This window comes from Lepisma saccharinum, chromosome 4 (assembly GCF_977018435.1).
Source record: "Lepisma saccharinum chromosome 4, izLepSacc3.1, whole genome shotgun sequence".
Classification (NCBI taxonomy): Eukaryota; Metazoa; Arthropoda; class Insecta; order Zygentoma; family Lepismatidae; genus Lepisma; species Lepisma saccharinum.
The window spans coordinates 108575136-108601039 of NC_139232.1; the positions used below are offsets into that span (position 1 = coordinate 108575136).

Genomic DNA, 25904 nt, shown 5'->3' on the forward strand with positions numbered 1-25904 from the left:
CCTAACTTCCTGGACAGCTACTACATCTAATTTGATTAACTTCCTCCTGTTGTAAATTTATTATTCATAGTATATCAAAGTATTTTTTTTTTTTTTTTTTTTGTATAGATGGCACTCTGAGAGTACTCTTTATGCTGTAAATTAAAAAGAAATATTACGTCCCCCACCAGAGATATTGTGGCTCAATTTTGAAAAATAAAAAGCAAGCATTTTCAAAGAGCTATAAGTGAAAGAGATAATCAGTAACGGAGCTAATTTTTTTTTCTGCTAGAACTTTGATGTACCATTCCTATCCTGCTTAAAAGAATCTGAAACTTTCATTTTTATTCAAAAGTGAATATCTGTTTTGGCCCTACATTTCAGCCATGTGCATTTAAAAGGGTACAGGTCACAAAATGTATGGAAAACAATGTTTTTACCCCAGCTTTGTGTCATTTTTCTTAGCTGAGTAATGAAATTTATTGGACAAAAATGCCGGAAGTCATGAAACAAGAATAGCCATGAGTTTTAAACTACAGTAAGTCAAATTAAAGAAACTATTTGTTATGCCATTTGTAGAGTTACCCTTGGATAGAGGTTGTGACAACATCAAAAATAAAATTTTTAAAAAGTGTTCAACCAACCAGTATCAGACGTTTGTTATGGATTGACTCACAATTAAAAGTTGTTCATAATATTGATTAAAGTCTAGCATTAGTCTGTAACTGTTCCACTCTAATATGCATAATTTTACCAAGGGTTTTGCTTTAAAATATTCAAGAATTACACCAGAATATTAAAATTGATGTTATATAATCACAAATACAAGTTTTGTTTATTATCCCACATATCTATCTTATTTATTTCTACATATGTATCTTCTTATTTATTCTGTAGCTCATGAGAAGGTTTCTACGCCAGTCTTTGGAGTTTGCATACAAGCAGAATTGGGATAATGATGTCGTGGAGAAGCTTACGAAAATATTCAAGGACACCCTGCTGTCTCCAGTTAGAGCACCCCATGAATTTGTTACTCTTGGAGTCCAGATGCATTTTGTTGACATATACATGGAAGAGTTGTCGAAAGTGGGTCGAGCGAAGCTTTCGGAGGACACGGTCTATGCATTCCTCCAGCCATTTGTTGATCAACTTGCAGTTGAGAAAGACTCCAGACTTCGAGACAACATTGTGAATCACATTTTCAAGTATCTTATGAGGCAGTCTGACCAGGGGATTGATCATGAAGCGAAAATTAGACAATGGAAGAGGGTAGGTTTTGTTTTTCTTTCTTCCATGTAAATTGTTTTTCAACGGACTTTGACTAATAAATTTTAATACAGGATAATGATAAAGTGTTTCTTCACCGGGATCAGAAAAGGAAAGTGTAAAGTGGGAAAACGTAAAATCCAGGTTTCACTGTATATTTGTAACAGAGACTGCATGGCCACGGTGCAGGGCTAATTACACTAAGTAGTATTAGTAGTAATAATAATATTAGAAAGCTAAAGGTGTAAATTAATTTACATGACTTGTAGACAATGAAGTGTAAGATTTCATTTTAAAGTTATTGATGTCATTCTTTATGACCGAATACACACTTTTTCTTTACAAATTATCAAGATGGCAAATGAATTTGGAATTTATTACAAAGATCTTTGGTCGATATGTGGCAGAGAATAACAAGCAGTTGACTTACAATCTTGGCACTAGTTCAAATTTCCATTCCTGGTCTGGCCATGGGCATTCCTTTGTGAGTGCCTCTTTCCGCTTCATCTTCATCTAATCATCACTCATTCCAGGGATTCCACCAGTGTGTGTATCCTGAAAATCTGTTTCAATTTAATTAAATATTTCTTATTTTCTCTCTCTGTACACAATCAGGAGTGAAGCATGCCAGAGGACCATTCAAAAACCGAAAAATGCAAACTATGGAATTCATCACATTTTTCAAACATGCAAAAATTTTTATTATACTGTATTTTCTAAACTTATATATAATGGAATATATATCTATTATTCTATTAAATCAATGATTTAATTTGTAATAGAAAATTTGTAACATTTTTCCTATGAATGAAAAAAAAACACTTTTCATGACCCTTCTATAAAATAATACATTTAAAATTGCAGGTTCTGACTTAGAGAGAACACCGGTGATTATCTGATTACAATCTTTATGGGAAAGAATTTTATTTAATAAGCCTAAACACTAAGTTGTTCCAGTTGACCTCCATGCCAGGGTGGTTAGCAATTAGAACGGGATTTCAAAATTCAGGTGCCATGCCATCTAGGACCCTGTATTTTTCTACTCCTGATTATAAGTAATTTTACCGACTCACTGAATATGCCTAGATCAGCTGATCGGATTAATCTATCCAGCTTCTTGTATTTAAAGTTCTATTCTTCAAAACCAAGGCATTCAAATTAGAGATTTATATTTATAAAAGATAAACAATAAAACAATACGGCAGAAATTTGCTCAGAGTTGCAATCGTGATATACATATTTTTGACATTATTTGTTTGTATGTTTTTTTAACAGATGGGTAAACCAAAGAGTTTCTGGGAGAATGAACAAGAAGATGAGGATGCAGATGGAAATCATGAAGAGGTTAATGATACTGCTGCTGATAATTCACCTGACGAAATGCAAGATGACGAAGACAAGGAGTTGGAGTTCATGATTGAGAACGGCCCAAAAGATCCTCGGGCAGGCAAAGTAAACGTGATCCTCCCTCAGATAGAGTTTGATGCAAACCGCCTTGCAGATGTTTTCTGGGAAGTGGGGAAGGCTCCCAACACAGGTCCCAAGAATCGCAAAATCATGTACCAGCTTTCCAAAGAGTAAGTGTGTCAATTGCGCTCATTTTTTTTTTTTTTTTATATATCATCATCATAATAATGAAGTATGGGATAATTTTATCTTTGTAGAAATTTAAATTGAAACTCTAGGTTCAAGTAAGTTACGAACCTAGGTCACTGGCATATTTATTTATTTTCTTTCCTTCAACAGAGAAATTATCTCCTTTTACAAAGGTTGCCAATAAAAAAAAAAAAAGAAACCCATAATATAATACAGTGAGACATAACACAAGTAGAACACATACACAAAATATAAATTACTAAACTATACTATAGAATAATATAACACCCAATTAGCAATTTAGAAGCACTTCACCCAAAACAATACAAAACAAGACCAAAATAAGAAAAAACAGGTGTCATTTTTATTCATATTCAGTGATACTGCTCAAAATAAGTAGGGGATCAAACCAGATATCAAAACTCTTGTAGGCATACTAACACCAGATCCTTTATTTTATTCTGAGATAAGTTACAGCAAGATATGCTGTCATGATACCTGATGTTAATGACATGTGACGCGATATAATAATTAGAGCATCAGTAGGACAGCACAAAAAAAAAGCACAGACACAAACACTATAGCAACTCTCCTCTAGTATGGTGTATGGTCTCCCCTACCGACCAATACTGCTGCACACCTGCATGGCATGGAATCAATAAGCTGGTCAATGAGCTGTTGGGGGATACATCGCCACTCTGCCAGAAAGGAAATTTCCAGCTCTGCACGAGTTGTGGGAGGTGCTGATCGAGCTGCAACTTGTCGGCCTAGTGCATCCCTGATGTGCTCGATTGGATTTAAGTTTGGAGAGCAAGCTGGCCAGGGCAGATGCTCGATACCCTCCTGGTCCAGCATGTCATCCACCAACCCAACTCGGTGTGGACGAGCATTATCATCCATGAAACGGAAAGAATCACAAATGGCACCAGCATAAGGCACGACATAAGGTCGGAGGATCTTGTCTCTATACCTTCGAGCTGTAAAGGTGCCATTGCGGATGATGTGCAGGTCCGAATGTCCACCAAAACTGATTCCTGCCCACACCATCAGTCCACCGTCACCATATCGGGAGCGTCCGTGCACAAAAGCTGGGTTGTTTCATGTTCCGCGTTCCCTCCAGATGAGAACACGTCAATTGTCAGGTTCCACACTGAATCGCCGACTCATCAGAGAACAGAACAGACCTCCGTTCGGCATGTCCCCAACCACGATGTTCCTCCGCCCAGTTTCTACGGGCTATACGGTGTTGTAACGTTAATGGAACACACACCATGGACCTATGTGCATAGAGGCTACCTTCATGAAGATTATTACGGAAAGTTTGAGATGACACTCTGCGTCCCGTTGCTGTTTGCCAGGCACGTTGCAGTAGCATTGCATTCTGCCCCCTGTTCCGACGGGCTGTGATTAAGAGATAACGGTCCTTCCTCGATGTAGTTGCTCGTGAATGACCTTGGCCTTGTCTTCTGTGAACACTTCCTGTTGTTTCAAAAACGATTCCATAGTCTGGAAATCACACTTGGCGACACTCCAATGGCATGTGCTACCTGGCATTGTGACTGCCGAGCGTCAGTCATCCTTCCTATGGCTCTCCAAGCCATAGCTTCCGGTAAATCACGTTGGTGCTGCATTGCCTTTCTCACCTGAACCTTTGCCTTCCCCAACTGAACTGTATCGCTAACCAGAGACGACTAGCATACAACACCAGCACGCACACACTCCTCCCCTCTACCCTTTGATATCACCAGTTCAAAGGTTACGTCATGTTTAAGGCACTGGAACTTTCGTTTACGATGCTTGAGCAGCTGATTGTAGCTCATACAGGTGCTGACAACATATCTAGTCTGATCCCCTAATTATTTTGAGCAGTGTTTATTGCTAAGTATAACACTAAATCTGATAATTTATGTTGTAAACACTTGTCTTAATATTATTTTGTACTCATTGATTGAGATACTAAAATCAAGATTGGATTGCAATATAGATATTTTGTTGTATGCAAGGACATTCTAAATAATGGTGAATTCTTGAATCTTTCTGTTTTAGGAATATCATAAGACACCAATTGCTGCAGCCTTAAGCCACATTTCTTTGCTTTGAAACATATCTTTTGGAGAAAAGTAGGGTTATCTATGATGCCAGTGATTGTTTTGTACAGAAATATTTGTTGTGTGTATTTCCCTTCTATTAATAAGACTTTCATAATTAAACTCGTTAAGTAGGTCATTGTATGATAAGTTATTATAATATGATGGTACATTATACTTTTTGTAATACAAATATTTTAACTTTCATTTAGAACCATATTCAAGCTTACTTCTAACTAATGCATTATACAAGATAGAAATACTGTGTACATTAGTTAGATTCCTCGTATTTCTTATAAGAAAACCTAATGATCTAAATGCATTGTTTACCATGTATGATACATGTTTGTTAAACATCATATTACAATCCATAATAATGTTGTGGTTCTTAATAAAGTTTATTCTTTCAATCTCTTCTCCACAAATAAAATAGGAGATTTTAGAGGTATTTATTTTACTTGATAATTCCATAAAAGAACCTTTCTTAATATTAAATTTAATTACTTACGTGAAATTTAGAAAATTTCGCACTTCCGCATTGCACAATTTAATGGTTAAATCCTATTAATTTCGAAGATCCACTGTCTTCATTCACAAAAGGGTATGGCGTTTGAAGTGGAGATGGTACCGCGTCATTGCATTGTTTATTCTTTTTAACACTATAACTGTTGGCGGAGGTTTTCCACTTCAGGAATTTCGGGGTCACCTAACTGTTCCTGCATGCCTTGAGGAATGCAATGTCTGCTTGCCGGGTTTGTATTTTCCTGATATTACGCTTGTATTCCAGCATTTCCTTCCGTATGAAAGGTGTAGAATTCATGATGGATGCGGTAAACACTGTTTAAAATTACTTACGTGAAATTTAGAAAATTTTGCACTTCCGCATTGCACAAGTTAAATCCTATTAATTCAAACACCGTACCCTTTTGTGAATGAAGACAGTGGATCTTCGAAATTAATAGGATTTAACCATTAAAATGTGCAATGCGGAAGTGCGAAATTTTCTAAATTTCACATAATTTATTTTAAACCGTGTTTACTGCATCCATCATGAATGAAATTTAAGGTCATTGTTTATACTCCACTCATACACCATATCTAAATCTCTCTGAAGTTTCCTAATGTCTCCATCATTATGAATTTGTTTATAAATCTTTGTAATCAGCATACACGCGACATTTAGAATATTCAATTTGTAATGGTAGATCATTTATAAACAATACAAAAAGTAGTGGTCCAAGATTCGATCCTTGTGGTACACCTGACTTCACAATATATTCAAACGACTTCGATTGTCTATAGGTTACATATTGTTTTTGACCATTAAGATATGAGGCCATGAGAGCAAGAAAATCACTAGTCAACCCGAAACTTGAAACTTTGCATAATAACATATTGTGATTAATTGAATCAAAAGCCTTAGAAAAATGAAGATTGATCGTATGTATAGGTAATAGATTTTGAAATGCTGCATGAACATCTTGAACAAAATTAATTAAATTTGTTGTTGTTGACCTTCCAGGAATGAAACCATGTTGATTTTCATTTATGTAACATTTACTGTGATTCCAGATTCTTGTGTACAATACTTGCTCTAATATTTTGGCGAGTGCTCAGAGAATTACTACAGGTCTATACTTTTCTATTTTACGGTTGTCTCCTGACTTAAAAATTGGGCAAACTCGAGTTGTTTTCCAGATATTTGGAAAAGTTTGATATTTTAGAACTTAATTGTATATAAAACAGAGTGGCTTCTTTAATATTTCTGCACATGCCTTTAGTAAATAGGGTGGAATTTTATCAGGACCACTAGCTCTCTTAGGTTTCAATTTCTTTACATCATCAAAATATTCTTTATCAGTAATTATATGATTTGAGATAGAATATGATACATTCATTTTAACATCATCATGAATATCATATGAGCTTATACCTTTCGCATATACATATATTGTGCCATTGCTGTACCAACTGAGCTACTGAGTCAATTCTAGTTTCCCCTTGCCTGCCTGTGCTCTTTATCTGTGGCAGTGATACCAGGATGGGATCCATTGCCTTCGAAACAATGATGCTCTTGAGTTTCCCAGCTCAGTGTTGAATGTTAGCTTATATACACAGTGCGGTCATAAGTTCCCAGACCAAGGCAATAAGAAATTCAAAGTCAAAAGCATATGAGTTTTGACTCTTTATTTACTCAAAATAGGATCCATTTGATGTGATACATTGCTCAGGATGAGTTTTCAATCTCTTCATGGCTTCAGAAAAGTCTTCTTTCGGGATTGTCTTTGAGTTTGTCGGTTACAGCCCTCTGGATCTCCTCAATCTCAAACCCTTCAGGTGCATTTTCAGCTTTGGGAAGAGAAAATAGTCCAGAGGTGACAAATCTTTTGGATGGTGCAACATGGAGATTTGCTTTTCAGCAAGGAACTGACGATTTATTGTTGCCGAATGAGCCGGGGCGTTGTCGTGCAGCAGGAAAAAATCACGAGAGGTGAAGAGGTCCAGGTGAACTTGTTGGATTCGAGCTAGCAAGCTTTTTAACACTTCCTGGTACAATTCCTTATTTACTGTTCTACCTGGAGGCACAAATTATTTGTGAACGGCACCACTGATATTGAAAAACACGATGAACATAGTCTTCACCCTTGATTTTTGGAAGCGGTCTTGGGGATGATTTACCGACCCATTCGGAACTCTGACGTTTTGCTTCAGGATCGTAAGCAAAACACCAAGTCTTGTCACCAGTAATAATCTTGTCTAAAAAGTTCTCGTCACGGTCAGCAGCAAAATTTAATTGCTACCGCTGTTCCTCCTCCTCGTCCATCTCCCGAGTCTGGCACACACACACACAACACCAGCTTATATCAGACGTCCACCCTCTTCAACAACAACGGTTAGACTGATGCCTCTCAGCATGGCTGTTCGAAAGGGATCAAACTATGTAGTTCAATAGTCATTCACTAGATGGGGTTAATGGGAAGGCTTCAAAAAAAATCAATACAGAAACTTATGGACCGCACTGTGTGTTTTGGCACATGTAGGAGATTTGTGTAAATTTGTAACGTACCAGGGTTTGCTATATATAAAATAGTTGGAAAGCAAAAAATTCAGCCAAACCAAGACTGGTACAGGATCTGAGCTGTCAAAGCTATGACATTGTATGCTGAAATGTCACCGAAGTGTATGAAATATCTGGAAGGATTGATAGTCTGAGTTTTCCTTCTAAGACCACTTTATGCACACATAGGCTAATCGGGACTGGACCTTCAGTTTAAAGTGGGATCCAAACCTCTGTTCAATGTGCCTTCACTGGGTATTGAACCTGCGACATCTGAAAGACTGATAGGAATGACTGGTTTTGTGGTTCTACAAGGTAGCCCATAGGTTTGCAAATGCTTATTTAAAACATACTGATGACCTAGTGATAATGCTGTCGCTTTGTAATCAAAAGATCCAGGGGTTTGATTCAGTTAGCACATAGAGGTTCAGATCTCACTTTAAACTGTAGGTACAATCCTGATAGCCTATCTATGCATGAAAATAGACGTAAAACTAAATTTCAAACCATCACAAATACAGCTGGGGAAATATAATCAAACAACATACAGGAAAGGGGGGAGGGGAACTTGTTTGGTTATGGGGGCTGTCAGATGGTGTAGTAGCAATGTTGTTTCCTCTAGGTAAAAGTCCCCACAGATGTTGCAGATGAGGATATAGATGAGGTATGGTAGGTCTCTTTGGGGTGGAGGGTAAATTTGCCAGTGGCAGTGGAGGTGGTGAGAAGTGATGAGAATGATGCACCTCTGATGGTTGCATTTGTGAGCAGGAGACATTGGTGGTAAAGGGGTGTTGTGAACCAGGATATTTTGAAGGTTGAGAGGATATTTGAAAACCTGGACTTGTCAGGAAAGATGTTTCTGGTGTTGGTATCAGTGGAGAATGGGGTGGGGAGTAAACGTAGGGTGTTGAGGTAACATTAGATATACTAGAAGACAGAAGAATCAAAAACAGGTTGTGATCAGACATAGCATCCTTATCTCACCTGATGAAGTCTGTTTGAAACAGTTGAAATATTGTTTAAAGAAACAAACATGCACCAGAAATTCCAATAACAACAAAAATAAAATCACTTTAAGTAAATAAAAAAAACATACTTTAAATTTCTTTTCATTACATTACCACATAATAATAGTTTCATTTCATACTCTGAAGTACTTACTACTTGATTATGTTGTGTTATGAAACCAATAAGTTTGTATTTTGATTTTCATTTCAGTTTCCGTAGCTTGGCTACTGGGGTTTATACCTTGGGTATACAACCATCAGATTTTCATCAGAGAACCAAATTTGATGATGAAGATATTGATGATCCTGTAGTTACGGTAACAGAATACAATAACAATCCTGATATAGAAGTGAATAAAAAGAAGAAGAAGTTGAAGAAGGAAACCAAACACATTGAACACAAGGAAGTATCAAAATTGGAGACTGATTCAAAACAGACCACAGAGAAAGTAAATGGCAAGGTTAAATCTTCCAAAAAGAACTGCAAGAGAAAAGTGACAGAGACTGGCAAAGAAGTAAAACTTAGTACAAATGAACACCAGGAGAATGGTGTCTGTGATGATGGTGGAGTTAAAGATCCGATTGAGATCAGGGAACCATCTGAAGTGGAGACTGGTTCAAAACAGATCTCAGAGGAAGCAAACGGTAAGGTTAAACCTGGCAAAAAGAAACAGAAGAGAAGATTGAAAAGGAAAGGCAAGGAGGCTAAAGTTTGCCCGAGTGAGCATCAGTTGAACGGTGACTGTGATGACGGCACAGTTGAAGAACCTCCACCTAAAAGGTGTTTGCTGTTGTCCACTCAGAGCCCCTTCACGATTGAGGACAAGCAACCATCAGAATTGGAGACCACTAAGGTAAAGGAGAAGGTTAAGGCTTCCGAAGACAACTTCAAGATAAAAGTGACAGGAACTGGCAAAAGGGCTAAACTTTGTACAGATAAACTCCAGGAGAATGGTAACTGTGATGACAGTGTAGTTAAAGAAACTCCATCTAAAAAGTGTTTGCCATTGTCCGTTCTGAGCCCCTTCACAGTTGAGCCTAAGAACAATAGAGAACCTGCAGGTAAAAACGTTTCGTCATTGTCTGTTCTGAGCCCTTTCACGGTGACCTCGTTGGATGCAAAGTGTAGCAAGAATAGTTCTCGAAGAGACAGCAGAATTGGTACATGGGAGGTTAGTAATGTTGAAAGTGGTAGTGAAAGTGTCGCAGATAAAGCAAGCAGCTCGTCACCCCCTTCAGAAACGAGTGAAGATGATGATGCTAGTGAAAGACTGCACGTTAAAATGAACATTGAAGTACAAACTGCAAAACCAAGAGCCTTTGTGTTATTGGGCAAGAGCCTCAGGAGTAAGAAGCGCAGCATTGGCAACAGTGTCCCAAGCCAGGACGAAAGCCCAGACAGTACGAGTGGTATGCCAACTTTAGACCAGTCCATTTGGAAGGAGAAGGATTTGTGTTTCGGCAGAAAGAAGGACATTTCACAGATGAAGACACCCCAAGTTAACCAGAGAAAGAAGGTTTGTACTTTTCTATTTATAATGAGGCATGGTGGTTTCAAATGCTTAATTTGTGTATTTTGAAATTTTACATTTTTTTTATTTTTTGCAGTTTTTGAGGCTAGAAATCAAGATGGTGTTTTATGAAGTAATTGTGGTACAGGGGCTGCATGCTACCCTTGCCAACCGTTGCTGCAGCCTGAATTACTGCTAAATATTTTATGTAAAGTACAGAAGAGGGTTCTAACTGACTTAGAAATACTGGGAAAGTTAGGGAATGTAAAATATGGTTTGTCAACTTACGAGGTCTGACAATTAAGATAGCGAACTTTTTCTAGAAAATATGCTACATACCTTATTGCTGAATAGCGCTGTGGTCACCTTCTAAGTACTCCCCTTGGGAAGCTACACACAGATTCCGGCATCTACTCCACCCTTCGAAGCAAGTTCCTGGAATGATCTTCAGAGCTGCTGTCGTATTAGCCTTAATGTCCTCAATGTCATCAAAACTTGTTTGATCTTCAGGTAAAGAAAGACCTCATTAGGGGCAAGGTCAGGTGAGTATGGTGAGTAGTCCCCTGGTGGTACAAATTCGTAGTGAACAATCCCTCGGATATCAAAAGAGGTTATCAACAACGTTCTGATTTTTTATTTTTATTTTCGGAAGTATTTCGGTCATGGAGAATCAGGTGACTTCCATTGGGCAATTTGTCACTTTGTTTCAGGGTCATACGTGAAGACCTAGGTTTCATCACCTGTGTTTATTCATTCCAAAGCATCGTCTTGCCTCTCCAACAGTCTGTTCACAATTCAACTCTCCTTTGCTTTTGTTCATCAGTCAACTCCTTTGGGACCATTTTGGCACACACCTTGTGTATGCCAAGGTCTTCAGTTAAAATTTTCCACACAGTTTCCCTATCAATGTTGACTTGGTTTTGCTATAGGTGTCGTGGTCAGTCGCTGATTTGCATGCACAATTTGATGGAATTTTGCCAATGTTTTCGTCCGTTCAGCTCGTTACTGGCTGCCCTACCCTTTCTTCATTACACTTGTTCCCTCCCCTCAGAGAACCGTTTAATCCATTTGTACACCACTGTTTTCTTCATGTTATTCTTGCTGTACACCTGCACTAACATTTCCGCATTTCACTGTAATTCCAGCTCAGTCATTTTCTTGGCAGCACGCGCACACAAGCACAAACAACAATGCATGCCACTCAGCACAAATCTACCACGCATCAACACGAACACTGCTGTGAGACACTGAAATACGAAGGTTACGAAATCTTACAGAGTTGCTTGTATAGTGCTGCCTTCCGCACTAAATGGTGACGAGTTCGCGAACTTAATTGTTAGACCTCGTACAGTGAATACAGTAGAACCTCAATTTCTCAATTTTCAGGGGACCAAGATGGAGAAACTTAAAATGCAGGAAAACTTAAAATCTGTGTTTCATTGTAGTGATTTTTCATATATTCAGGGCTAGAAAAAACTGTAACTAATTCAGGTACCAGCCCCATTATCTCAGGAGCAAGATTTTTTTTTCTTTCAGTTCTTTTATTGTCAAATATGGTTTAAGATAGCCATGAATCCGAATAAGATAAAGCTACACATTTTGAAATATGATCTTTAAAACATTTAATTTATTAATTAATACAAGATTGGATTAAAAATAATTTTAGTGCCGTAGTGGCGGTCCTAAAGAAGGCTCAACTGGTAACAGCATGAATAATTATGCAATACATTCTAATATATTGCCAACTGTACCATATTGTCTCAGATTTTAAAGTTCGGCCAACAACAGTGAAAAACTTTACAGTAGCATGTTTATTACAGTATTCTGTATAATGATACACATGATACCTGCAAACATTAAGAAAAACATACTGTACTTGTTATTTAAAAAGAAAAGGTAAGGAAAATGTCCTTAAGCGAACTTGAAATATTTAAAAAAATATATATTTTTAGCAGTGAATAATAAGTCAAAATAAATTAATGTTTTTTTTCAAGTGCAACAATTGCTTTCACATTTCCGCTTAAAGATATGCAGTGCAGAGAGTTAAAGAAAGTAAGTTTGGAAATTTACTTTATAAGGGGTGGAAAAGTTCAGGAATTGTTTTGGCAATGTCTATAAAAATGGGATTCTTATTTAAAATGCGAATTGGGGTCATTAGAGAGAGTGCGTTTGATAAAAAAATATAGATTTAGGTGCAGTCAGCATCAAAGAGAATAGTAGGCAATTGCATATCGCTATTTGCATACTTTTTAAATTCTACATTGTGCATTGTTTTAAGAAATAGAATTCTGTTGATGCAGATGCTGCCCTCTGCATTTTGACGTTTTAATTTCAATTCATGATGATTACATTATGAAGAACCCACTGAATGAAAATGGTTATGAACAATTTGCCTACTATTACTGTCTTGGGTGTACAAGCACATCTTGCATTAGTTTATTGCCAGTAAATGGTTCTTTAACTTCATTCTCCCTGTTTAGGTACATCATGATGAAAAGGAATGATAATGGGATAAAATTTTGTGAAGAGTAAAGTAAATGAAACAACCATGCTCTTGTCAAGATTTTAATGCTTTCACAGGCAGCATTTATAAACCCTCTGACTGAGGCACAAACAGGAATCATAAATATGATTATGGCTATAATTTTTAGTTTATTTTATGAATATTGGCATTTTAAAATTGTCTGGGTTATGCGTGTGGTAAATTGGGACCAGTAGAGTTAATCTGTGTGTTGATGCCCCTTGATAATTACCAAGGGTTGCTAATGTTTTACATGACAGAAATCTCACCATTGATAGTAAATTAGTATATCATAATGCATTGCATCAGTATTTTTTTTTTGTTCGTATCCATATGTATGTTAACAAACATTCAAGTTTTTTTTTTTTTTTGTTTATTTTGCCTGATGAATAGAAAATATTATGTTGCTTGTGTTTGTTGCATCATGTTGCTCTCAATTGTTCGTTTTCTTGCAATTGCAGGAACTATTAAGGAATAAGTTAGGATCCCTCTCTGCTCCATCAACTACCAAGAGAGTAAATTTTGCTTTGTCCAGAAATACTGCTCAAGGTAGCTCTAATTTTTAGTTGGATCTTGGTGTTTGGATAGCTATGTTCGGCAAGGCATGGTTTTTCATAATTTTTACATGTTATAATTCACTGCCATTGCATGTAAAGGTAATATTTTGTAGTGCATCTATAGAAAGTAGAATGTGATGCATGTGTATGTATAGGGTGATCCATAAGTTTGGAAACACCATTTCACCGATGGTGATTCTTCCATAAACCTCCATGATTTGATGACGATAATTGTACTGTTTTGATATATATGTAAAAACCTGATTATTCAGTAATTTTAACACTTTTTATGGATATATACATACAATCGTCATGCCCTACTATTTAAAAAAGTAAATATTTAAATGTGCAGCTTTCTTTGCATTGCAGTCATCTGGTAACGTACTCTTATTAAGGAGGTCAATAAACTATTCAGGTTCTTCAAGAGCCATTTGGAATTTTATATCAGATTGATAGAATATCGGTTATAGGTAAATGTTATATCTGTTTCATATTGATCCATTCCTAATTTATATATATTATCAATTATTATCCTACTGGGAGTTTAAGAATGTATTGCACTATCCCTATTGTGTTTGCATGCGTTCATTTCAGCTGATTTGAGCTCAGAATCATGGAGAGATGAAAATATTAATGGGACTTCCGTCCCAAATTCTAATGTGTAAAGTAGAAGTGTGATTCAGGTAAAACGTGTTGACAGATGACAGACTAATTTTGGCCATTCTGAAAATTGAAAATTACATGACATATTTTTATTTATCGTACTTTTGTTATGTTTCTCTTGGTCAGTAATTCTCCATCAGGATAGTGGTAATTTTAATTGTTGTTAATTGGAAGTGGCTATTCAACAGATTTAGAAAAAAGGTTGTAAACCAATGGAAAATCTAAATTTCATAAATTGATTTGATTTTTATTATTTAGCATTACTTTTCTGACACTTTTGACTGATTGCTATGATGAAAATGAGTGGTGATGGTATGAAATTGATAATGGACACTCACAAAGAACACCAATACCCAGGCCAGAATTTGAACCCATAACCCCTGGCATCATAGCATGCTGTGCTATCCACTCCACCATGAAGGTCACAAGTTTCATAATTGGGGCAGGCGAAGAATTTAGAAGTAGAAGGGTTATCGTTATTTTGGATATCCAATTTAGCAATTATTTTCCTGTAGTTTACGGTTATTACAAGCATAAGAAAACAGTTTTTCTTTGTGACGTTTCAGGAGAACACATGCTCCTTTCATCAGACATTTATTTTCATTTTGACTAAAGATACAGTTATAACAATGGTCAGTAATTTTTTAAACAAAAATAATCCGTTATACAATGGATGTTGTCAATGTTACACTGTTGCAACATAGCAACCTAACTGTGAAAAGAAGCAGTCTGTTTTATTTTTATTTCAGATTTTTTAAATTATGAATCCCAAATATCATCAGGTAATTCAAATTCATCATTGTTTTCACAAAGTCTCCTGATGTCTTCTGTTACATTAAACCTTAAAGATAGTAGCTTACTCCACTTGTGAAAAGAAAACTCCATACTGGATCTATGTTACCATTTTCATTATTTAATTTATTCCAGTGTTTTTCTGCAATGAACGAAGCTTCTCAGACATTCAACTCTGTGTTTCCCGTTAATCTTATTAAAACCCTTCTCTTTTTAATCAAATGCTTCTCTTCGATGATATGAGTTGACAAACCTGTTCTTGGGTTTAGATTTATAATGTCCAAATCGTGTTCCTGCCATCTTATTGCCATTTTCCTTGCTGTTTGTCCCACATAATCCTTTGAACATGAACAACTTATATTATATATTCCTGTGGTTTTGCACATTTGGTAGAGAGTTTCTCATTTTGAATTCATTAAATGTACATTCCAAACTTCTTGGTGATTTAAAAACAGTTTTGAAATTAAAACTTCTAAAAATTTTTGCAATTTTATGTGAGAATCCCTTGTGGAATGGAATGCACACAAATTTCTTTTCAACAGATTTTTCATCTTTGTCTGTATTTCTCTTTTCCTTTAGTTTTCTTGCGACTTGTTTTTTGATTTGGTTTATTCTGTTAGTGTGAAAGCCATTTTCTTTTGCTATATTAAAAAGCCTTTCTTCTTCATTTTTGATATCCTTATTATTAGAACATAGTCTTTGTGCTCTCAGGAAAAAAATTAAAAATATGTTATCCATTGTTGTACGCGAATGTTCGGAATTGGCATGGATGTATTTTTCCAATACAAGCAAGCAATGCGTACATACAAGAAAAACAATTTAGCAAGCTGTGAAATAAAAAAAAATGAAATTAGAAGTATAGAAACAAAACAATTTAAATGACAATGAATTTGGAAACTTCGTAATGTAGAAAATTACAATCAAGACTTTATGATGCAGTGATAAATATTAAAATATTATATAAAAACGAAGACCTGCTAACTGAGATTATTTAACGCCCCAATAAACAAAATTCTGATTCAGCAAATTATGTAATCCTTATACAGGTTTCTAAATCCACTGGGTCTTACGTTCCAAACGGGAATTTTGTGAAACATTGCATATTATAAAACCAATGTGCTGTTTATTGAGAAATAGTGAATGGAAATGTACTTTTTAGCACAAGGCTTAAGAGAGTTTCTTGTGTAAGAATATGAAGGTGTTGAAGTGTAAATAAGAGTGTTATCCACACATTGTTTTTATAATAAAAATGTCGTAAGTACACAGTGTGTATTTCCAAGGGAACAACAAAGTGGAGTCACTTGCTTGCAAGGTAAATGAGCCATTCACAATTTTATCTCTGTAGATTTTTGTATCTATAAATGTTTGCAAAACGTTCATGTTGGTTCATTATCAATAATGTATTGTCATTTGCAGATACGAAGGCATATCACGAATCTATAACTAAAAGTCCGGCAATTCCATTTGATGCGTCAAAGAAACCTTCACAAGGGGTCCTCAAACCGTCCCCTGTTCCTTGTGTTATAAACCCATTCTACAAGCTTTCAAAGAAGAGGAGACTGGCTATGAATTTTTAGTTGCTACCATTCGTGGATGAAATTTTGTTACCGCCATTTGACAGAACTACATGTTTAAACATCCAAAAGAGTCGTAGGCATTTCTTTAATCTTTGAAATAGTTAAACTGTCTGTTGTATGTTTTGAACCAAGACCAATGCTCTAATAAGTAAACTTTTTGATGTTGTTTTTACATTGTAACCCTGTCATTTTTTGTGACAGACGTACGTGAAACGTTGACCTTGGTTGGGGCATGGATTCATTTTGAATGACAAGAAAAGTGGCATTTTATGTATGTAACCTGTACCAAAGGAACATCTCTACTTTTGGATTGTATTTAGTTAGGTTTCAACATGTGACAGACATTCTTTGCAATCAATAAAGTGTAAAGTTAGTATTCAGATGAACAGTGATTCAAATTAAATTCTTTTTTCTTCCATGTTTGAAATATGACTTATTTTTACATACTTACTTATGTATTAGGTATGAAGAGTGTCCAGAAGCTGTTCTTAATATTAATGTTTCAGCTTTTTTGTTCGTTGAATCAGGAAGCAATATCACCAAGAAAATGTAATTATTTTGATATATATTGAGTACTGGGAGAATAAACCCATGAAAAATATTACCATTTTAGTTGGAAATCATTCTTCTTTGCAGATACTATTGTTACTATAACTTTTTTGACAAGATTTAATATGGTTATGAAAAAGTTAAAATTAACCATGTGATTCAAAATGCATAACTGAGTTTATTATCCAGAAATTGCTAAATGTGGTAGCAATAAAGTACTTAAAACCTAGAGAATTAAGTGAAATTTAAGAATTTTTACCTTTGAAATATATCTTGCATGTAGATATAATCTATATTCTCATATGAAGAATATTCATAATTTTTTTCAGAGGTTTCTTATATCGGAATAGTTATTTTGCTGATGTTTTAATTTTGTGATTCTAATGAGATTACCTAATTCTTACAGTGATTTGACTTGCTAACTTATATTTTACGCCTTAAGCGAAGCTCTGGCTGGGGCAAGGTTGAATGATTCCAACCATGGTGTCGATGCTGTTATTAAGTTTTGTGTAGAGTTGTAAATTCCCCCCATCTGAATTTTTCCACCCCTCAGTGAACTTTGCCATTGACCAAAATCAGGCTCCAGTCCCCTAAAATCCCTACCCTTAAGGTTGAAATTTTTATGACCGAACAACTTTACAATCTATAATTCAGTATTCCCTTTGTTCATATTAATTGGTTAATAATTATATTTATTTGCCGTAAAATGTTCTTTACAAAATAGTGTTAACCCTGTAGATTAAATATAAATTAAATTGAAATTTTTGGGATGAAGAAAAGATTCTGTTAACAACAATTGGATATAGATAAAAATATCACCTATTCATGTTGTTGTAACATAGTTGTAAGGAAAGGGAAACAGAATTTCTTTACATTAGCATGTTACAAATACCCAAAATGTGCTTTTATATTTTATTTTGGTCGATATAGAGCAAAAATATGAATTTATACAGCTAATAAAACTAACACTGTCAGAAAAATCCAAGCCCTAATCATCATCATCATCATCATTTATCCATTCATCTTCTTTGTCCATATCTTTACCTTTTCTCTAATATTTATTTGGCCATATTTTAAATTATTCATTTCCAAATATCACCAACTTGCCGAGGTATATCATAAAATAGGGCAAGTAAAAGAAAGTTTCCAATTGATTTCCGTGGAATAAACCTGAAATAAGTGAACATCTTGCTTATACATTCACAATATTTCGACCCTAAACCAAGTAGGTTTTTTTATGTATCATTGTAATATGATGTATTTGTTGAAGATGTAACAATAAAGATATGTATATATTATGAAAATGTGTTCCACTTTTTAATTTTCATACAAGAGAATATTTTCTTATTGGATAATAATATTTTAATGAAATTTGTTTGTATAAATTGCACAAGAGGTAGGTAGATCTCTCAGTGTGTGAGAAACGTGTAATAATAAAAACAAAACAGAAAGTTAACATTTTTATGGAGTCCACACTGAAATATAATGGAATTTAACATAAAATGAACATAAAAAATGTAAAGCAAAGATTTTCAGATACATAAACAAGTCTGATACTTTTAATTTTGTTTCATAAATAGTATTTTGCCAACAAAATATTAAAATAGCTATTTACGGTATTCAAAGAACTAATGCACAAGGAGTGGGAATAAGGGCAAGGGGGGAGATGAAGATGTCGGTGCAAAGAGCAGATAGCGGAGAGTTAGGAAAAGAGAACAAGATTGGAACACCATGGAAAGAGTAAAAAATGGAGAGGTTTGGCTTCTATGTCGACCCAGCCAGATGCAGGCAACTGCAATGGATGATGATGATAGAACTATTATAATATATATATACACAGGAATAGGATGAGAGAAGGTGTCAGAAGGGCGGATAAACACAAATGAAGAAGGAGACAGTAAACACTTGCCACATTAAAGGAAAAAGTTTGATATTTCGTAGCCTCGGCCACAGTGCTCGAAAAATTTTCCTCAAAGCTAGGCACCAGGAAACTACCTACTAGGAATTGTGCATACAACAGTGTGTTTCAAAAGTTGCACAACCCAAACTTTGAAAATGTATATCATGAAAACCATAAGAGAGATGTAGGCTATCACTGGGTTAATAAATTTATGTTGGCATGTATCCAAATAAAAGCAATGCCATTATTTTAAAAAATATTGTTCATTTGCTGAAAACATTTGTGAATTGATTTTCAACAATAAATACAAACGTAGAAATTTTCAGCCAAAAATGCAAGTTCAACCAGGGCTCGAACACGGGTCTCTGGCATACCGTGCCATTGCTCTAATCACTGAGCTAGCGAGCCGGCAGGCCTCACCTGATTTTTCGTTGTCGCTTTTTACCTGCCTGGAATCTTCTCTGCCAGTGCTACCGCTATTGCTGAAAATTTATACGTATTACATCTCCTGTGTGTGTCTAAACTTCAATAATAAATACTAACTCTTAACAATTTGTGGGATCATTTGTTGGTGTTTGACTAGTCGTAAAACAGTTGCTTTCTGAGGTACAGCAGAAGCAGGGGATTTTTCTTGGAAAACCTCTTGCACATTAGTGTAAGAATGAGTAGTAAAATACTCTTCAGCAATGCACACGCGCTGCTCCAATGAATATGCCATGCTGAATCAATTAATAGAACAGGCACAGTAGCAGCGAAAGTGAGCGAAGAGAATTCAGTGTAACCAGGACTCTCAAAGAGTCCAATTTCGGCACAAAATCTTGGTTTATGATTTTTCACGTAAATGTATTGCCAATACTTAGGCACATGTGGCGTGTGTGTGTTGACAATATTTCAACCTGCTAGCATTGCTTATACAGATATATGTCCCAAAAATGGCACTTTTTCACTCAACCATAAAATCGCCAATAAAAATTCCATCAAATGTTGCACATGACCAATATTGGTTGCAAGTGACAGATTGACATGTCATCAGACATCTAATTATTACCCTTCGATAATTTCTTACATATTTTTCTCATTCAAAAGTGCAATTCTGGAAAAATTTTAACGCTGCCGTCCCAAGTTATTAATTTATCTAAGTTTTCTGTATGGAGAAAACTGATAATTCTAAGCCTTGAAAAATATCTCAATGGATGAGGCTTTATAATGCAGAAAACCTGGTGTAAATATATCTTACAGTTATGATACGAGGGTCACTATTTATATTTTGAGCCTAACAATGAAAAAACAGGAATTTGGCATTGAAAACTGCTTTATTGTTTTTCAAAGTATTCTCCTTTATGGTAAATACACTTTTGCATTCGTTCGAACCATTTGTCAAAGCAGTTTTTCCAATCTTCTTGAGATACCTCCATAATATGGTTTTTGAACGCATCAACGGCGTCTTCCGCCGACGAAAATAGTTGTCCACGCAATTTATTCTTGACATTCGGGGAACAAGAAGAAGTCATTGGGTGCCAAATCAGGACTGTACGGCGGATAACCCATCAATTCGATTTTTTGACTGTTCATAAAGTCTGTTGTTAAGACGAGATGTGTGACAGCTGGCATTGTTTTGATGAAGAATGATCCGACGGCGTTTGTTTGTTTTCCGTATTTGACCGAAGACCTCTGGCAAACAAATTGTGTACCATTCAGAGTTGACCGTTCTACGTTCCTCTAAAGGCACAGTTGCCACATGACCAGTTTTCCCGGAAAAACAGGCGACCATTTGTTTCGATGTGCTTCAAGCGCGAACAACTTTTGTTGGATTGGGTTCATCTTGAAACACCCATACAGTCGACTGCTGTTTACATTCCGGCTCATATGCATATATCCATGATTCGTCACCTGTTACAATCTTATATACGTCTTTTGAAGCACCACAATTGTATTTATTGAGCATTTGTTTGCACCAATTGACGCGAGCGTCTTTTTGAGTTTTTGTCAAATTGTGTGGGATCCAACGAGAACATACCTTTCTCACAGCTAAATTATCATGTAATATTTTATATATGCTGGTGGAACTAATGCCTATGGTTGCCTCAATCTCACAGTATGTCACATGACGATCTTGCAGTATTAGGTTTTGCACAGCATCAATGTTTTCTTGAACAACAACTGATTTTGGACGACCTTCGCGAATCTCGTCGGTGAGCGAATGGCGGCCACGATTAAATTCGTTATACCAGCGTTTCACAGTGGCAAAGGATGGGGCTTCATCGCCAAATGTGGAAGTAAGTTGATCGATGCACTCTTGTCTTGATAATCCACGTCGAAAATCGTAAAAAATCATCGCACGAAAATGTTCACGAGTTTATTCCATTTTATTGTTGTCGCGCAATCTCCAAGGCAACATAAACAACACAAATGAAGCTATTGACAAAACATTTGAAGTACGTTATGTTCAATAATGCCAGACAATTCCGTGCAAACGTCAAATCGCGCCTAACTTCAATCACTGTTTGCCAAGGCTCAAAATATAAATAGTGGCCCTCGTATACATTTTAAAAATTTGGGTTGTGCAACTTTTGAAATACATTGTATAAGTAGTTGAGCATCATAGTATTCGAAACATCGCTAAATTATTTGAGAAAGCAAGGGAATGGGGTGTCGGGGGACAAAGAGTAAGAAATTGTTACTGACATTATTGAATGTTCAGAACGTTGATAAAAAAAACAACAACAACAAAGAAAAACATTTGCTAACTTACACTGTACTGCAATTTGAACTTTCATCAAAATTTTGTAACAATTACAGCAAAAGATCATAGTCGCCAGACTGAAATTTTTAGTCGCCCTGGCGACCGGGATTTTTCGAGCCCTGTATATATAGTACCAGGTGGTTATAATTAAAGTGACGGTGTTCAGAGTGGTACAGCACGGGCTGTAATGAGAGTAGCAGTCTGAAACTTCGTAGATATGCTAATGAAGCAATGCGCTCGCAAATTATGCAAAAAAAAAAAAAAGTTCCAATTCTCGCCACCAGGGTAAAAAACGGCGCTGTAAGCAGTCAAAACGTGGAATTTTCCATAACTCTGACGTCAAAGTCGGTGAAATTGCCTAACCATTGTGTGAGCTCCCTGGTTGTTGTTGGTGACGCTTGTTGCTTTTTCCTTTAGTAATGTTCATGTAATTCCAATAGTGAAATTGTAGCGATATTTTATTACAAAGAGTATTGTTTTCTGCGATTTATAGTGTTTTTCCTGTAACTATACCAAGTTTTGACTGCTTACAGCGCCATTTTTTACCCTGGTGGCGAGAATTGGAACTATTTTTTTTTTTTTTTTTCATAATTCGCGAGCGCATTGCTTCATTAGCATATCTACGAAGTTTCAGACTGCTACTCTCATTACAGCCCGTGCTGTACCACTCTGAACACCGTCACTTTAATTATAACCACCTGATATATGTAACTGGAAGGACTACTTTATGGTGCAAAAGTGAAGCCATTCCCTTGCTCAGTTGTGCCATGTCATGAGGGATGGTGAGCCGAGGCAGAATTTTGTTTTCTGTTGGGAGCAAACATATTTTTATGACTGATTATTTATTAAAAACAAATTATTGTTTATTACAAAACATTAACAAGGAGTATGTTGCATAAATTCAAGCACCAATGAGCTTTAAAGTTAAGATATGAATTTTTTGTAAGAGCTCTTCGTAAAAGGTGATTTATGTTGAGAATGTTGCAACAACCATTGAACTGTACAGAATGACAGCTTAATGGTGCAAAAGTGAAGGCATTATCTCAACTAGTTCGGCCAAGTCATCAAGTAAGAAGAGATTAAATGATATATTTTCCTATACAGCACTATGCGTAACTTTTCAACAAAAGCATAAACATATTTGAAAACCTTGCCAAGCATTGCCTCACCTTTATAGGTATATAACATCATCTTGAAAACAAGCCATATATAATAAACGGGTAGAAAAAATACAGAGGACCCAGTCACCACTGATTTCTGTATCACATATACAGAGTGAAAAACTAAATATGCTGACCAAGGCAGTAATTTATTTTATTAAAAACATAAACTAACGTAACGTTTCAACCTTCTAGCAAGGTCTTCTTCAGACTCTGTATCAAGTACAAAAGTAACCAGATACAACAAGAAGGGTAATATATATACACAAACATTACTCCCTCCAGACTATTTAGAAAGTTGTTTGGAACTTTCTAGCAGATGACTTTCACTTTCCAACTTTACTTTCACCTAAAAGGCTAAACACAATTACTTCCATATAGAATGTGGTTGGACTTTTTAATCTCACGCTCTTTTCCCTTCATTTTTCTTTCTTCTCCTCTCCTCTTTTTCTCTTGTCCTTTCCACTCTTTCCAACATCTTCTTCCATTCTTTGTTTAACTTCAGTCCCCCATTCCAGTTCATTGTGTCTTCTTCGCCTTTCTTCTCTATTTCCTTGGCTTCCTTCCATTTTCTCACTAGCATTCTCTTCTCCCTTCCTATTTGCTTAGCCTCATCCCACTCTATGTCATGTCCTGTTTCTCTCGTGTGTTTAAATATTGCATTTCTCTCTCTCTTAAGTCGTACATCATCCCTATGTTGTTTCAACCTGTCTTTCAGCCTTTTTTTCGTTTCTCCTATGTACACACTCTGACATTCTTTACATTTTACTTCGTAGATAATCCCTTCTTCTTCCTCTTCTCTGTTTTCCTTTTTCTTGTTAGCATTCCTCGCTATTCCTAAGATGCTTCTCCCTCCCTTCCTGTAAGTTTTAATTCCTGCTTTCCTAAGTACTTTGCATATCTTTTCTGTGGTCTTCCCCATACTCCTTATTCCAAACCTTCTCTCCTCTTTTTCTTTCTCTGCCAATTCTCCCCTGCCCGTTTTCTTACTTCTTCTGTTTATGTCCAGTCTATCCTGCTTCTCATAGCCATTCTTTTCCAGCTGTTTCCATAGGCTATTTACTTTGCCTTCTTTTTCACATTCTTTCATGCATATTTTCTTGATTCTGTCCTCCATATTCTTTATAAAATTTATTTTTGTCACCTCACTTACATCACTTCTTTTGTGGCAGAATACCCCTGCTGCACACTTCTTCTGATGCCAAGCGGTTTCAATTTCTTGTCCTCTTTTCCTTTTCATCAATATATCTAGATAGCTTAACTTGTCTTCTTCTTCTATTTCAAGTTCCAATAATATCCCTCTTTCTTCATCTTGAATTTCTTTGGCAAAAATGTCAAGCTGCCTCTTCGTTCCCTTCCATATGCCAAAACAGTCGTCCACATATCTGCAAAACAGAATCATTTTGTCACCTCCCTTTTCTATCACTTTCTTTTCCCATTCATTCATAACCAATTCAGCCAATGCTGGGCTTTGACTGGAACCTATATTTAGTCCTTCACTCATTAACATTATTTTATCTCCCATTATACTGTAACCGTTATTCCAAATGGTTTCCAGCGCCTTCACTACCCTTTCACTATCCCATTCTCCTATAATTTCTTGTCCCATTCTCTTTTTAATAATGTCCAAAACGTGTCCCCTCTTGATGCTCGGGAACATACTTTTCACGTCTAAGCTAAACATTGTCGTCTTCATCTCATTTAACTTAAGTCCTTTTATGAGGTCTACTACTTGTTCACTGTTCTTAACTGCTCTGCTTTCTTGCTGTGTTACTAACACGTCAATAACTTTCTTTAATTTCTTTTCTAAGGGTTCCAAAATATTGTTTCTGCAGTTCATTACTGGTCTTAACTTTATCTCCTCTTTGTGTATCTTTGGAAAGCCTTTCAAACTTGGTAGTCTTCCTGTCTCCTTTATGCATTTCTTGAATCCACTCCTCCTACAGTCTTTAATGATTCTTTCTTTTATAGTTTGTTCTTCACCTGTTCCACAAATCTCCTCATATAAAAAAAAAAAAAAAAGGAGGGAGTAATGTTTGTGTATATATATTACCCTTCTTGTTGTATCTGGTTACTTTTGTACTTGATACAGAGTCTGAAGAAGACCTTGCTAGAAGGTTGAAACGTTACGTTAGTTTATGTTTTTAATAAAATAAATTACTGCCTTGGTCAGCATATTTAGTTTTTCATAATCATGGAAACAAGGCTTAATGGAGTTATAATATACAGAGTGTCCGAAAAGTCACGCAACCCGGTGTTTACGACCGTATAACGGAATAGCGAAACGGAATGAGAAGAAACGCTTTCTGCCAAGAGAATGCCCTGTATATTGGGAAAATTTAGAGAGAGAAACATATGTAAGAACATGCATGTTTTAATAACAAATAAGCAAAGTGTTGCCAAAGGCGGAAAAAAAAATATTTGCAAATCGTGTATATTGATGCACAGAACTCATTGAGGTAAATTATTGCAACATTTCACAATACCAACGAACAATTTGGATGGCCATCTAATGAATTTGACAGAAAAAAATCTTTGACGAAGTTTCAAAAACATTGCAGAAAGGAATAAATGGGCTGTTCCAAAAATCGATGTTTTCACAATATTACGGGGGACACTGGCAACACTGTTGGTGTCACGTGTCACTAACAGACGTGTTTCACCTCAGGCTATCACACTAGGGCACTTTTAACGACAAAGGAGAAAGTTGGATATTCTCGAAGATATGCAATAAATTACATACACCTTGCAACCCTGAAATGTGGGTATCACTACAAATTAAAGCTAATGTTCGAAGTGTCCACCATTTTCTTGGATACATAAGTTGGTTCGCTTGATCATGTTCTCAGATAACCTTCCTGAGGGTTGCAACACCGATATTATTAATTTCCTGTGTAATGTTTCGTTTCAGCTCCTCCAATGTTCTGGGTCCCGTTTC

The 25904-nt window shown here is 36.0% G+C and overlaps 1 protein-coding gene across 3 annotated transcripts in view; it reads left to right on the forward strand.

The window, feature by feature from the left end:
* The window catches only part of Nnp-1 (Ribosomal RNA processing protein 1 homolog Nnp-1), a 37668-nt gene extending 19234 nt beyond the window's left edge, over positions 1 to 18434 (forward strand). Inside the window, exons 4-8 of one of the 3 annotated variants that reach the window (XR_014441606.1) lie at positions 877 to 1248; positions 2521 to 2822; positions 9205 to 10510; positions 13487 to 13681; positions 16454 to 16582. Coding sequence is in view for 2 of the 3 variants with exons in the window: in XM_083121094.1 (XP_082977220.1) it covers positions 877 to 1248; positions 2521 to 2822; positions 9205 to 10510; positions 13487 to 13574; positions 16454 to 16614 (2229 nt within the window). In the remaining variant the exon portion in view is untranslated. Of the gene's footprint in view, positions 1 to 876; positions 1249 to 2520; positions 2823 to 9204; positions 10511 to 13486; positions 13682 to 16453 lie in introns of all 3 variants that reach the window. The other 2 variants (XM_083121094.1, XM_083121095.1) reach the window with 2 other exon arrangements.
* Positions 18435 to 25904: the final 7470 nt, after the last annotated feature.